The sequence below is a fragment of the Schistocerca gregaria genome, chromosome 4, assembly GCF_023897955.1.
Source record: "Schistocerca gregaria isolate iqSchGreg1 chromosome 4, iqSchGreg1.2, whole genome shotgun sequence".
Taxonomy (NCBI): Eukaryota; Metazoa; Arthropoda; class Insecta; order Orthoptera; family Acrididae; genus Schistocerca; species Schistocerca gregaria.
This window is the reverse complement of record NC_064923.1, coordinates 349,267,734-349,284,377: the sequence shown is the minus strand read 5'-3', so window position 1 is coordinate 349,284,377 and position 16,644 is coordinate 349,267,734. Positions and strand designations below refer to the sequence as shown.

At 43.2% G+C, this 16,644-nt stretch overlaps 1 protein-coding gene across 1 annotated transcript in view; it reads left to right on the top strand.

Moving 5' to 3' along the window:
• Positions 1-16,644, top strand: part of LOC126365781 (uncharacterized) — a 77,428-nt gene that overhangs the window by 21,661 nt on the left and 39,123 nt on the right. The window contains exon 2 of the mRNA XM_050008346.1: positions 14,190-14,360. Within this exon, the coding sequence (XP_049864303.1) occupies positions 14,200-14,360 (161 nt within the window). The 5' untranslated portion in view covers positions 14,190-14,199. The remainder of the gene's footprint in view (positions 1-14,189; positions 14,361-16,644) is intronic.

The window sequence follows — 16,644 nt, the reverse complement described above, 5'->3', positions numbered from 1 at the left end:
ATTCAACTACACGTGAGGTGCTTCGAATCGTTTCACAAGAGGTGTTCGCTGACAGATTGCAACTGCTTTACAGCAGATATCAGAAGTATGTTCTAGCTTATGCTGATTACTTTGAAGGCCGGAAAAAGTAATTTGTTTGTAACTCTCCTTTTCATAATTTTCTGAGATCATTCGTAACACTCTTTCCTACTAGTATTATTAGTCCTGTCATGGGAAAAGCCGCATATAACACTACCGGCTACTCGTAAATTAGCAATACATTGTCAGTGTTACTCCGGTGAAAGGATACTTATTTAATCGTGATCGTGCGTAATGAAAAGGTATCGGACTGTTTTGATTTGTCTAAAGATTTCTATTGAAAGGAAGCAGAAGTGAAGCAAACAGGAATGAACCACCCTTCCATTAGTAATCACGTAAACAGCAATTATGTAAATGTAAACGGTCGCCATCCTAATTAGGCAAAGTTGGACCAAGTGATAGCATGGTTCATAAAAGAAGTTTACTACTGGGATTGACTTATTTAACACTGAAATTCTGTTTTGCTGATAAGATACAAGGCAGTAGCGCAAGTTAGCAAGTAATATACCAGTGATCTGACATGAACTAAGCAGGAGGGATATTAAAACGTTTAGGCTCTTAATAACACAAATTATCAGTATATTACAGTAGGAAGATAATGATCATTATTGGCAAATAATTCCTAATGGTGGAGCTCTAATAACTTTCACAAGGGGTTCTTTTGTCAGTTTAATTATTGGAAATTGCTACCATTGAATAGTTGCACGCTAAACGACTTTCGTTTACGTTGCTGGCCTGTGCTGCTTGTCTGCATGTTTGTTTGATACTCATACACTAGTATGACACAGTATTCTTATCTCCCATATCGTGACTGAATGTGCGTGATAATATTTCGTGTGAGTACGACCCTGATTTTTAACTATTGATGAAGTATTAGTGCACGCAACGGATAACAAGACACACATACAAAACCAAAGCTCTCGGCAACGGGGGTGGTGACCGCTAGCATTTTTTTCAGACCTACAGCCATATTCCTGCTGCGTTATCAAAAGGAGGGAATGCTGGGCGATTTGGCATCATTTACCAAGGTAATAAGGGTGTTCTTACTCTTACAGTTATGGATTTGAACATTGAGAGACGAGAGAGTCTGAAAATTGCAACCCTGTTTCCTTTAGGTGATTGAAATTTTATTACAAATTTAGATGTTATAACTGAACATGGTCTGACATGACTGGTCCATACTACCATCAGTGCTGACAAGTACTGAAATAGGTAATTGGTCTCGTATTATCAGCCGATCTATGGTCACACTGCAGGGAGGGTGAAGGGAATTCATAATCGCACACCAGGGAACAACACTTCCATGCGCCGTGAAGATGAAGCACACCGCGAAACACTACGCGAAAAGCCGCTACTACGTAAAATAATGCACAAGCACGACCGCACAGAGCTGGGAAGCTACCCACAGAGATGCTTGGACACATAATTTTCGAATTACCCTCATGAGACGAGCCAAAGAGAGGAACCTGGTTCGTGAACTGTGTGCAATATGGTGCACTGCATTTCACATCTTACCACCTTCCAGACGGAGCGTCTCCTCACTCCTCACCACGGCCCGGCTACGTTTGTCTCCTCCATGCTACCGACCGGCCACCCTGGCCGTTATTCGAACTGCCACATCCTAAAGGCTCAAAGCCAGCCCCCGCCCTCTTCACTCCTCAAAAGCGATCTTTCCTAAGTACCTCAAGCAATCCCTATGTTTAGCTTCCGAAATTTCTCTTTTGAGAACCCTACCGCATCTACAGACGATCTCTTTAAACAGCCCTTCACCTCTCTAAGCCCAACACATTCACACAGCATGCCCGCATACATACTGGAATTTTACAGAAAGGACAAAAAAAGTGTGACACTGAAACGCCTGGTTAATTCGCAGGACAGAACAGATAGTTAGAATTGAGGAAAGGGGCCACAAAATGAGCGGCTGTCAGTTACAGTCGAACACATATAACTTTATTCAGTGGCCCAAACATTACAGCTCAAATTTCCGAGCTTAACTATCGACTGAATATGTCACACAATCTTATGGCTAAAGGGCACAACCTCTTTAATTCTTTAAAACGGCTGAAGACCCATGATTTAAAAAAAAACAACTACAATATATTTTCAAAAGGCAGAAAGCGCAAGGTTTTATCCTTAAATAATATTTCAAATAAGGCCCAAGACCCAAACAATCTAAGTCTTGACAAGAAGGCCTATTATTTAAAACCCAACTAAAAGCATACAAATTCAAACCATCGGCTATGAGCCATTAAAATACACAATCAAACAAGCAAAGGCAGTACAGTCAGCGACCCTCAGAAGTTTCTGCGGGTCGGTCTGCACTTGAAACATTAACGTTCGCTTAGGGGAGACAGGCAGTCGGCCCAACTATATCCGCTCCGCCGGCAACCCAGCCAACAGACAGTCAGCAGACCCACCGACAAGAGGGCTTGCTTTCCACCCGACCAGCGCACAAGGAACTCCAAAGCCTAAACGTAAAAGGCGTAGCCGCTCACAACCAAGTCTGTATAAGCTCTCAAAACTACATACACGTGTTGGACAGCGACAACACGGTGAGGAAAGGACACTGCCAGAATTTTATGTCAGCGTCCAGGGCAGGTAACCGGAACTCTAAGGGCCACAAGGCAGGAAATTCCGCTGGTTCACTTGGGCTTCAAATAACCAAAATACAGTTAAACTGCACCGGATGGTGGCCAAACTTTCGCCAAATCGAACACTCGCTGTTGCTCACGGGAATACCTCCGACAGCCAACCATGGAAACCAGCGGCACAATTTGAACAGACTGGCTTCGGTAATTAAATCACCACTCAACTGTGATGTCCTAGGTCGGTGAGCCACGAACCTCGTAGCAGTCGGAACAGTTCCCACACACTCCGACACTGCGTAGAGACCGCCAGCTGGCCGGCCCATTGTGCTGCGCGGAGATTTCCTGGCTGCTGCCACACGTAGGAAGAGGAAGAACCTCGGCATAACCGCAATAACCGTGGGAAACCAAACTCAGAATAACAGTCAAGGTTTAAACCAATGCATAACCTGGGGCCAGCACGGCACAGACACATTGAAAAACTAATCGAAATAAAAACTTAGTTGCCTTCTACATGTCCAGTACCTGGGTTTTTCATGAAGCGTACTCAGTACCGCTTCATAGTTCTCAAGCAATTGCATCATTTGTATTGCTTATTATTTGTAGTCTCAAGCAGCATTCACTTCCTTATACTATTTAGTTCAGATGGAATATGGGATACCTGAATCTAGTATACTTTTAATAGTTGTAGCTGTTTGCTTCTATAGTCCACACAGAAAACAGGAATGCATTTTCTGCCTTTACTGTAAAATGAAATTTAAATCTGGCTCAATTGTTAGCGTGGCGACCTAGACTCTAGTCTATCAATTGACTCGGTTCTAGGATGAACATTTCAGTCACATCACAGTATTAGAAACACTGTCAACTATATAACACGTGACGTTATGAGCACTGTTATGTCCAAACCTGCACAATGAGTAACCCTTATGCTGGCCCTTCATTTAATGCTCATGCTGGCCCTTCAATTGTACTAGCCAGTAACTATTACGAATCAGCACAGTTTTCGAATTTAATTTTTAATACTGTACTGAGATTTTAATAAGAAGAACCTTGAATCTGAATACTTAAAATCTTCTCTTAGTAACTGTGCATTGATGAAACTTCAACTAACCATTCATCAACATTATGTGGATTATTTCAAAACTTACACTCACTAAATAATTATGTACTTCTACACAAAGTTTATTACCTTCTGTTAAGGAAGGTAATTGTTGTTAACTTCACTAAAATAGGGTACCGGAATTATCGCAGCATTTGGGAGAGGATCCTGTTTAGGTAAAGGACTGAGGACAAAATACGGGCACTAGTCACAAACTTTACAGAACACTAACTTCTCATTGATAAAGAAACCACATAATTGGTACATGCATTTACACAGTACTCAACTGACAATTTGAGACGAAGGTGGTGCCAGTATCGATCACCTGTGTTATTAAAGAAAGAGTAGACAAAAGTATCCAAGGGTCTTGCTGTGTAAAGAGCACTGAAAATTCTTATCTTAGCATCGGATTACTTAATTCAGAGCTAACCACCTTGTACCGAGCAGCTGCCACGGTATAAATTTTGACACAGAAGTAACTTGAATTCCCGGCCGCAATGGCCGAGTGGTGCTAGGCGCTACAATCTGGAACCGCGCGACCGCTACGGTCGCAGATTCGAATCCTGCCTCGGGCATGGATGTGTGTGATGTCCTTACGTTAGTTAGGTTTAAGCAGTAAGTTCTAGGGGACTGACGACCTCAGCAATTAAGTCCCATAGTGCTCAGAGCCATTTGAACCAATAACTTGAATTCGTAAATATGCATTTGCAAATCGTGTCTCGTATTGCACCATGTATTTATATGTGAGTACAATTACTGTTATTAAACAATAACCTACTCCCACAAAGAACACAGTGCATCGCCAGGCAATTATAGTGTCACTGTTTTGGGATCGGCCAAGATGGCAGCAAGCTGAGCGAGAGAACAGTCGATAGAAAGTGTCACGAATAACGACGACTTTTAACGATCAATACTTGGGAGACTGCGCAAACTTTTGGCGCCCTTAGTATAGCTAGTCCGTTTGGTGCTCACAACATACCAATTTACGTAGGTCATCAAGCAATAATAAGGTCGGTATGTAAGGTGTCAGGCAAATCCAACACCTTCCATAACAACCCTGACATGATAATCAACTCCAGTAGTATGTCACATAGCTCCGAATAAATCGTGACATTAAATTAATCAAAGTAATACGAGTAACGAGTGAGCAAATGGAATACCACAGACTAACACAAGATTGCCTAAATGCATGTCGTACTTTCCCACCGTGAGACCGACGCAGTTCCAAGGAGAGAAACGAGAACAGAATCCGAGAGCAGAACCGTGTTCAGCTAGAAGGCCCTACGATAAGGGACGGACTGGACACCCACGTCGCCAGCTAACCATTAGGACGACACCACCTGCAAGTTTTAGCGTGAGACTTTTTCGCGTCTCTGTTACGTCAAGGACCACCCGCCAGCCCATGTTAAAAGCTAGAGCCCTCCAGAGAAACAGTACAGATCTTACGATAGCACAAAAAGGGCCACTACCACCCGCAAGTTTTAGCGTCAGACTTTTTCGCGTCTCTGCTACATTAGAACGACCCCCCCCCCCCAGCCCATGTTAAAAGATAGAGCCCTCCAGGAGAACAGTATAGATCTTACGATAACGCTAAAAGGACCACACCAGCTGCAGGTTTTAGCGTGAGACTTTTTCGCGTCTCTGTTACGTTGCAAAATTTAAAAACATTGCCCCACCACGAAAAGTATAACGTTTCTCATTGGATAGACAGAATTTTTGTAGGCGAAGCTTAAGGTTAATATTGAGACCCTGGTTGGTCAAATGAAAACACAGCCAGATAGTTTTTTTTAAACCAACTTCCGAAAATTGTAGTAAGGAGAAGTTAGGAGAAGGGATAGTTCCGAGTCGACGAGGTGAGCGGAGCTGTGCTGCTCGCGGCCCCCTGACGAACACCGACAAGGTAATGAACGCACGCGATGCCGCATTTCTGAGCACATAAGGCTTCACTCAGAACTGCAGAAGTCTCATCTGTTACACACCATTTTTGCGTAATACTAGTGTCGATCGTAAATTAAAGCTCATGGTGTTCACATTTGCCACTTGAAGTAAAAATCTGAAACGCGATGATTTCTCTGTTATATAGTTATTGAGAAGCCACATCAGCCACTGTAATTTACGACAAGTTAGATGAGTAATTAAAGATAATTGAGGGTCACTGTAGACCGTTTTAATATTTTATTTCTTGTGAAACTTAATTTAAACCTAGATTATAGGTGTGATATGGCATAGGTCATCCTTCGATCGATTGTATAACTTGGAAACCCATTCAGGGAATATTCGTTCACAGTTTTGTTGATCGCAGTTGGTTTTTACCATCCTGTATTAAAATATTTCCTTTTATCAATAGTGCAATTTATAAACGATGTTTTGTGAGTAGAATAAAATTTCCAATGGTAAACTTAATAGCTTTTTCGACGTTATTTTGCCAGCTAACTAAAAATAGGAAAGCCTGAACCCCTTCCACTAAATTTAGTTAGTATTAAGATTCTTTTACAGGGAGTGCAGTGGAGCTGAAGCTGAAATCATTAAGTATTTGGTAATATCATCGCTAGTCTCACTGAACTCTTCTGAATTCTACATATCATGTGTGGTCTGGCGTCTCCTTACCAGCAACAGCTCCCAGGTTCAAACTAGTCAATTCCCTAAAAAACACGCTCAGAGCGTTGTTGCGCGATAGTGGTAGGGAGACACGATATAGAACAAACAGACACCACCATGAATGTTTAGAGATACATATGTGGCCCAAGGCGTCTCTCTACACTGTCAGTACTACCTCTCGATCAAAACAGTTTGACGACCACTGCTCTAGATGCAGACCCCCCAGAATAATTATACAGAATGACAACAGGACTGATTTGGCAGTTGTTGAAAAGAGGCTGAATGCTTGACAGTAACTGCCAACAATAGTAATCACCGTTGTGATACCCTTCATTTCCAGACTATCAAATAACCTAATATTGCCACACATCGACATCGACTACTCGACATTCTTTCCGATAGCTATTTATTTTGCATTATTCTCGTGAGGAGCTTTCTGCTTAACACCGCACCAGCTTATCTCAGTACTTTGTTTTGTGAAATTGCGGCACATCCTGGAGACGTCATCGTTTGCCCCACTGGCTAACAAAGGCATAAAGCGTGCAGGCGACCACCAGCTGAGCCCTAATGAAGTCGATCACCGCCCTCATTGCGTGCCACGCTACTCGAGTTTTACCCGCTTCTTCGCTTCTCCCGTGTCACGCGTTTTTGCGCGTCACAGTAACCCATTTGCAGCTGCTCTCCCAGCTTCATATGCTGGCAGAATCCTTTTTTGCGCTTCCTTTTTTCCCCTCTCGGCTACCGCCCCTTCTTCTTCCTTTTTTTACGAGTCCTCGTCACTGACGTATCTTCCCACCGCCCGCTCGGTACTTTGCCGCGTCACACTCCCTCCCCACCCCCCTACTTCCGCCACCCCTCCCCCTCCCATGAATAGCCATTTACCGTGAAATGTTTCTTTCAGAGCAGTCTGCTCTCCAGTCCGCGACAGAGGGCCGTTGTTAATGGTACCTGTCTCCACGACGTCGCGCACAACACTTTTTAATTCTTCATTCGTGCCCACTTTAAGCGGCCTTCAGCGGCTTTGCTGCAGGAATTACGTAAAGAGCTTCTAGATGGGACTCCTTGTAACTAACTTCCCTATTTTTAATCCGATTTTCTGTTTGCTGCAGTAAAACTTCTGCAGTCTCTAATTCGCACGGGAGTAACGTTCGTTTTTTTGCTATTATGACGTCATTAAATCCCGTTTAGCGACAATGACCACCTAAGAGACATTGCGGGACTCAAAAATATGTTCTGACTACCGACATTACTACTGCTGTCTTGCGTTAAACATACTGACCACCCCCGAGGATCACAGAACACTTTCCTTAGGCAACTGTTGGACTGAAGTCTAGTGTCTTAACTGTTTTCACTTCATATTCATTTTGTAAGTTTCGTTTTTGATACAGCAGTATTTTATTTGTGGTTAATTCCGTCGCACTTTGGTGGAACATTGACTTATTAAAAAGTTAAATACACACTATTGGTGTTTCTAAAAACCCTACCACAACAAAGGTCAAAAATTAATTATGATTGTAGCGTTGCTCACGCGGCTGAATATTGCATTTTCGGGCAACAAAAAAGTTATATTATGTGTCAGGTGTCATTAGAGCACAGTTAATAAAGTCATTTCATGAAATAATGGATAAACTATGCACTCATCTCTTCGTGTTCCCTACGCTGGTCTCGTTGTGGACTCATGGCTCAATCGTCGAAAATCTAGGTAATGATGATTCCAAGCTCGGATGCAAAGAGGCCTAGGTGTTATTCTGCGATATTCAAAAGTTTTATAGATGTGTTTCATAAACTATTCTTGAAGATTAAACTTTTGCAAGTTAGCACAATGGTGATGTAAAAAAGTAATCAGCACTCCGAATTTAAATTACATTTCTTTTTTATTACTTTCGTTGCAATATCACGTAATTCACAAAACATCACTTCACAATATAAAACATACCTGAAAATATCTTCCTCACTGTTAAAGTTCACATTTTATAAACTGACCACAATTTGCGTCTTTCCAACATGACGACGAAGACTTGACTCTCTCTAATAACCGCTTACGCGCCCAAAAATGAGAGTTACAAGTACGTCAAAGATCATAGACAAAAGAAAGAATACACATAAGAATAATACCCATGCAATATAAACATATTGATGTATCAAAGTACCTCTACATTAATGAAATCAAATCTGAATGTAGTCACAGAAATATGTTACCTATTCTACAGAAACACAGTAGAATATTGCTGGTATGAGAGGTTGAGTTCAGGTGACGCAATGGTTACGTAATTCAAGTTCCATTACATGTTCCACAGTAATATTTGTTTCATAGTTCGTTATGAAGCGGCTTTAGGATTTCTACGTCATCCTCAGGCAATTTAAACAGGTAGTCCACTCGAAATCACCCAGAGTTTATAGCTGTACAAAGGTTCTTTCTCCAAATATATGTGACATTTTACAATCACAATTCCGTAAAAGAAATCGCAACACCAAGAAGAAGATGTGCGATATAAACGGAAGTTGGTAGGCATGTTCCTACATCTGAAAGATAATGTTTGTACAAATTTCGTGCCAGTTGCATAGGAGCGCCACTATGAAGATGCAAATCAAGTTTGCTTTAAATAACACTGTAAAGGTGTGAGTGTTCCTTTGAGATCTGACGTGGTGAGTTGATGTTAGTCAATAATGCCTTTAAGGCGACAAAGATGCCATTAAACACCTCACAGAGCATGAACGATGTCTTGTAATAGGGCTACTAGAAGCTGTTTGTTGGTTTGTGGGGGTTGAAGAGACCAGACTACAAAGGCCATCGGTCCCCTAGAAGTTGTGTGTTCCTACTGTGACATTGCAGAAAGACTTGGCAGAAATGTAGCCATTGTAGATATCTGCTGGCAGCAGTGGTCACGAGAATATATGTTTACAAGCAGATCTGGCTCCAGATGGCCTCATGGTATTACCGAGAGGGAGACCATTGTGTTCGGCTTGTGGTTCTGGCACGTAGTAATGCATCTGCAGCAGCAATTTCAGCAGCAGTTGGCACCACAGTGACATAAAGGACTGTTACAAACAGGTTACCTCAAGGACACTCTGCTCGAGACGCCCTGTAGCGTGCATTCCACAGACCCCAAACCACCGTCATTTGCGACTTACTGGTGTCAAGTGCAAGCTCTTTGGAGGGCAGGGTGGAGATCTGTTGAGTTTTCTGACGAAAACTGGTTCTGCCTCGGTCCAAATGTGTTGATTAGGAGTCCAGTTGATGGCCTGCAACCAACCTGTCTGCGTACTAGACTCAGTGGATCTACAACTGGAGTTATGGTCACGGATGCGGTATCATATGACAACTCTCGTGGTTATCCCATGCACCCTGACTGCAAACCAGTACGTCAGTCTGGTGACTCGACCTGTTGTTCTGCCATTCATGAACAGCCTTCCAGAGTCTTGTAACACGACATGCTCCACAAAGTCTTGACATGTTGCTTGGCCTACTCGATAACCAGATGCTCCATGCGGCATTCGCGGATGATCCTGTAATATACAGAGAAGTTGCGGCATTAGAAAATTTGCAGCGAAATGCAGAAAGATCTGCAGCAGATAGGCACTTAGTGCAGGCAGTGGCCACTGACCCTTAACATAGACAAATGTAATGTATTGCGAATACATACAAAGAAGGATCCTTTATTGTATGATTATATGATACCGGAACTAACACTGATAGCAGTTACTTCTGTAAAATATCTGGGAGTATGCGTACGGAACGATTTGAAGTGGAATGATCATATAAAATTAATTGTTGGTAAGGCGGGTGCCAGGCTGAGATTCATTGGGAGAGTCCTTAGAAGATGTAGTCTATCAACAAAGAAGGTGGCTTACAAAACACTCGTTCGGCCTATACTTGAACATTGCTCACCAATGTGGGGATCCGTACCAGGTCAGGTTGACAGAGGAGATAGTGAAGATGCAAAGAAGAGCAGCGAGTTTCGTCACAGAGTTATTTGGTAAGCGTGATAGCGTTACGGAGATGTTTAGCAAACTGGAGTGGCAGACTCTGCAGGAGAGGCGCTTTGCATCGCGGTGTAGCTTGCTCGCCAGGTTTCGAGAGGGTGCGCTTCTGGGTCAATGACTCTGAGCACTATGGGACTTAACAGCTGAGGTCATCAGTCCCCTAGAACTTAGAACTACTTAAACCTAATTAACCTTAGGACATCACACACATCCATGCCGGAGGCAGGATTCGAACCTGCGACCGTAGCAGTCGCACGGTTCCGGAATGAAGCGCCTAGCGCCCAGGTTCCCGGGTTCGATTCCCGGCGGGGTCAGGGATTTTCTCTGCCTCGTGATGGCTCGGTGTTCTGTGTTGTCCTTAGGTTAGTTAGGTTTAAGTAGTTCTAAGTTCTAGGGGACTGATGACCATAGATGTTAAGTCCCATAGTGCTCAGAGCCATTTGAACAATTTTTTTTTTTTTTTTTGAAGCGCCTAGAGCCGCTAGGCCACCGCGGCTACGGTGCGTTTCAGGATGAGGTATTGAATATATTGCTTCCCCTACTTATACCACCCGAGGAGATCACGAATGTAAAATTAGAGAGATTCGAGCGCGCACGGAGGCTTTCCGGCAGTCGTTCTTTCCGCGAACCATACGCGACTGGAACAGGAAAGGCAGGTAATTACAGTGGCACGTAAAGTCCCCCCGCCACACACCACTGGGTGGCCTGCGGACTATAAATGTAGATGTAGAAACGTAGATGTAGATGTAGATATGTTTCCAACCGAGCGCATGTGGTACAGCATCGGACGACAACTCCAGTATCATCCATAAGCTAAATTGACCGTCTGTGTATTGACCGACCAAGTGTAACAGGCATGGAACTCCATACCACAAACTGACATTATGCAGCTGTACACCACAATGGATTCATGATAGCATGTTGCATTCAACATTTTGATGGTTACGTCGGTTATTAATGTAGCAGCGTTTCTCAGTAGCAATGGCACATCTCGCGCTTGCATTAACCTGCGATACTGCAATGGTAATTACTTAAATACGTGGGACATCTCAGAAATAATGAACACTATTTTTTTTTACTTACACTTTTTTCTCATATATCTTTTTACAGTCCTTCTCCCTGCTTCTCTATGACTGAATCCGAACGTCTCGGAAGCTCTATTATTCCATCCAGGCCATCACTTCCGTCCACCAGTCGAATGGCTCAGGTAACGGTTGTAGAAAGTTTTTCCAAAGAAAGATATCAACGTCCAAGCATAGGTTTTTTCAACTTTGGGAGCAAATCAAAGTCTGGTGGACTCATGTTCGGGCTGTAGGGACGATACGGCAACACTTTCCACCCGTACGTGTGATGTTTCTGGGCTACAACATTGCCGATATGCCAGCAAGCATTATCGTGGGCCAGCCTCTACCATTGATTTGCGCAGGTTTTGCCTGAAGTTACGATAATACACTGTTGCGAATCTTGTTCCACATGGAACTCTATTTCTCATGATGATTCCTTGGTGATAATTACAAAAAAATCATCATTTGCTTGAGCTTTGATTGAGCACAGCGAAATTTTTATGGACGTGGAGAATCTGAAGCTCTCCACTCATTGGACTGTAATTTCAACTCCATTTCAGAGTCTGTAACCCACGTTTCATCAGTGCGACGATTCAACACAAGAACCCTTGCCCTTCACGGCCGAATCGTTGTTTGAGCAAGGTTGCAATGTTTAGGCATTTCTGCTTCTCTTCAGCAGTTAAACCGTGCGGGATTCATCTCGCAGAAATTTTTCTCTTCTTCAAATCATAGGTCAAAATCAACGAATACTGACCTTCGGAGAATTGCCTTGGCTTCTGAGAGTTCCTCACAAGTCACACTGCGATCTTCTTCTAGGGCATCTGCCACAAGTTTCACACTTCGTTCATCTGTTGACGTTTTTGGCCTACCAGATCTTATATTACTCTCTATGCTCATACGACCACCACGAAACCGATTAACCCAACGTGAAACTGTACTGCGATCCACTGTAAACTCACCACAAACTTCACTTAACGCACTGTGAATTTCTGTTGGGATTTTGCCGTGTAATGTTTCAATCTTGATGTGTGATCTCTAGTTGTCAACAGCCGCAGGCTCGAGACTCCTGCAACGTCCATTTCTACCTCTCGACAATTTTATATTAGAGAACATAGTGAAACAACAAAAACACCTGCTTCTTTCCCAAGCTTCATTAATTAGTTTTTGATGCTGCGATTTTTTTCTTCGGTGTATTTAGCAATATAAAAACACAGGCGCGATGAAATTCACAAAGAAACTATGAACGAGTAAACGTATTTTGCATTCTAAGATTAAAAATATAAGAATGTACAGACAAAAACGGTACACAGGCGAGTACATAAGAGGCACAGACTACTACGTAATATGGACAAAGTATCTGGTCAAAGTGATGAACATGTCCCCAGAAAAAGGGGGAGGAGTGGGAGAGTGAAAAAAGAATCAATGGAATATGGTTGGGGAACGATTATACTACTTAGTACAAGCATATTATCTTATGGTGAGAAAAATATATCTTATTAAGAGACAATGCTTACTGATCAAATACGGTTCCGTTATTCACCCTTACAGAAGTAGCAGCAGCCAGTTAATACGAGGGTTATTCGGAAAGCAAGGAGCGATCGGTCGCGAAATGGAAACCACAGTGAAAATCCAATGAAGTTTTGCACAGGTGCGTTGGGCAGTGTCTCTAGTATATCCGTCGATCGCGTTACGTCGTTCTTTTTAGTTCTCAGCGTACAGGAAGCACACAAAGATACCTAGAACTATACTGTCTTCCGCCAAGCACGAGGGCCTGGTGAAAAATTTCATCTGAAGATATGCAGCCAACATTACATAAATGTCATGCGTTTTCTTCTTCAAGACAATTCTCAGTCGCATTCTGCAGGAGCAATGAAGACGCTCATCGTTTTCAATTGCAAATGTTTGATTACCCACAATAGAGCCCGTTATTGTCTCCCTGTGAGTTTCATCTCTGCTCACATGAACCGCTGGCAATGAAGACAACATTTTGGCACAGGCAACGAGCTGTAGGCCAGCGTAGAAAATTGGCGGAAAGCACTGGCGGCTGCCTTCTATAACGAGGGTATTAGAAAGTTGGTACAACGCTACGACAAACTTCTAAGTCGGATCGGTGACAATGGAGATAAGTAGCTCGAAGTTGTTGCTAACTGTTGCAAATAAAACAATTTTGATTTTCATTGTGGTTTCCAATTCGCGACCTATCGTTCCTTGCTTTCTGAATAGCCCTCGTACTTTGAACCATAAGATAATCTGATTGATTGTATTCTACTAAAAAAATACCCTCATGGGATCCTTGTACTGTGTGGGTGAGGGTACGTTTTCTACGTACCATTTCCCATTGTCCTGTTCCAGTCTCTGATGGTGTGGGGAAATAACGATTCTCGATGGGCCTGCGTGTAACCCCGAATGTTTCTAATTTTACATTCAGGGATTTTTTTTGTCAGGAAATACACGTAAAAGGCAGTAATATGTTGTTCAACCTTTAGAGGTGTTTTCGAAAATTTTACAGTAAACGATGCGTCTCTTGTAGCTTCTGCCACTTAACTTGGGTGCGAATCTCGAGACTTTTCGAGTATACTATATGAGTCTGTGCATAACGCACCACTCTTCTTTGGATCTTCTCTGTCAGTCCTGACTCATGACCAATACTCAAATATAGTCGGACAACGTTCTGATTCTGCTTATTCTCACTCATTGCCTGTTAAAGTGCGAGATTGGTAGAAGCCTTCGCAGGAAAAGGAGGTTTCAGGCACGAAAAAACAGATGTTGTATTCCTTGCAGACGGTACGATATGAGCCAGCTGTGGAGGACGGGGGCAGCTCTGGTGGCGCTGCTGGCGGCCTGCGGGGGCCGCTGCCAGCTGGTGCCGGGGGCGGGCGCCGTGCTGGACTGGGAGGCGGCGGCGCGCGGACAGCCGCACATCGCGAGGGACGCCCTCGGAGCCGCTCTCAGGTGAGCCTCCACGTCTCCTAAAAAAACGACTCACCGTACACGTGAAACTTTCTGTGCATATACACTACTGGCCGTTAAAGTTGCTACACCACGAAGATGACGAGCTACAGACGCGATATTTAACCCACAAGAAGAAGATGATGTGATACGCAAATGATTAGCTATTCAGAGCATTTACACGAGGTAGGCACCTGTGGCGATACCTACAACGTGCTGACATGAGGAAAGTTTCCAACCGATTTCTCACACACAAACAGCAGTTGACCGGCGTTGCCTGGTGAAACGTTGTTGTGATGCCTCGTGTAAGGAGGAGAAATGCGTACCATCACGTTTCCGACTTTGATGAAGGTCGGATTACAGCCCACCGCGATTTCGGATTATCGTATCGCGACATTGCTGGTCGTTTTGGTCGAGATCCAATGACTGTTAGCAGAATATGGAATCGGTGGCTTCAGGAGGGTAATACGGAACACCGTGCTGGATCCCAACGGCCTCGTATCACTAGCAATCGAGATAAAAGGCATCTTATCCGCATGGCTGTAACGGATCGAGCAGACACGTCTCGATCCCTGAGTCAACAGATGGGGACGTTTGCAAGACAACAACCATATGCACGAACAGTTCGACGACACTTGCAGCAGCATGGACTATCAGCTTGGAGACCATGGTTGCGGTTACCCTTGAAGCTGCATCACAGACAGGAGCGCGTGCGATGGTGTACTCAACGACGAACCTGGCTGCAAGAATGGCAAAACGTCATTTTTTCGGACGAATCCAGGTTCTGTTTACAGCATCATGATGGTCGCATCCGTGTTTGGCGACATCGCGGTGAACGCACATTGGAAGCGTGTATTCGTCATCGCTATATTGTCGTATCACCCGGCGTGATTTTTATGGGGTGCCATTGGTTACACGTCTTGGTCACCTCTAGTTCGCACTGACGGCACTTTGCACAGTGGACGTTACGTTTCAGATGTGTTACCACCCGCGGCTCTACTCTTTATTCGATCCCTGCGAAACCCTACATTTCAGCAGGATAATGCACGACCGCATGTTGCAGGTCCTGTGCGGGCCTTTCTGGATACAGAAAACGTTCAACTGCTGCCCTGGCCAGCACTTTCTCCAGATCTCTCACCAATTGAAAACGTCTGGTCAATGGCGGCCGACCAACTGGCTCTTCACATACGCCAGTCACTACTCTTGATGAACTGTGGTATCGTGTTGAAGCTGCATGGGCAGCTGTAACTGTACACGCCATCCAAGCTCTGTTTGGCTCAATGCCCTGGCGTATCAAGGCCGTTATTACGGCGAGAGGTGGTTGTTCTGGGTACTGATTTCTCAGAATCTATGCAACCAAATTCCTTGTAAATGTAATCACATATGAGTTCTAGTATAATATTACTGTCCAATGAATACCCGTTTATCATCTGCATTTCTCCCTGGTGTAGCAATTTTAATGGCCAGTAGTGTAGTTCTTCGTGGATTTTGTAACGAAATTATTATGACAGACATAGTAATCATTGTCATTAGCAGCAGCAACAACATTGTCATCTACGACAACGACAGCATCATCACTGACAGCATCATCACCATCATCACTATTATCATCAACATCATCATTATCAACATCATCAACATAAGAAACAACATTATCATCATCATCAACAACTAATACTACTACAGGAACAGCAACAGTAGCATCTTAATCATTGACAGCTGAATGTTCATGATCATCATCAATGACAGCGACATCATTATCATCATCATAATCAACAACGGCAATACCATCGTCATCAATGGCAGCTATATAATCATGCACAATGTTCAGTCTGTCCTTCTGCTCAGTATTCCCTTGATCTTGTTCTCATTTATTTTGTGTATTACATTGCATACATGTAATTCTTTACACGTTGCTTCATTTTTCATCTTATTGTCACTACAACATCCATTAAGATCTCTAAGTAGTCTTAATGGAATGTCTCTCTTTTAAATATTAAGTTGAGCCATGAGTTTAGGTCCTACAGGTTTCATAATAACACAACATTTTTACTACTAATTATTACACAAGAGATTTTTTAACGAAGACACAATAACGTTCGTGAAATCTCGATGTTATAGCATCTATTTGGAAGTACTGTTATAACTAAAAATTGCGTTATTTTCTTCCATAATCTTTGGAAGTCACAATAACTTCAGAGTTTCGTTTATCATCTTTTAATACTATCTCTTCATGGTCATCAAGTGTCTCTTAAGTTGTTTGTATTAGTAACCTTTCACGCTTTGT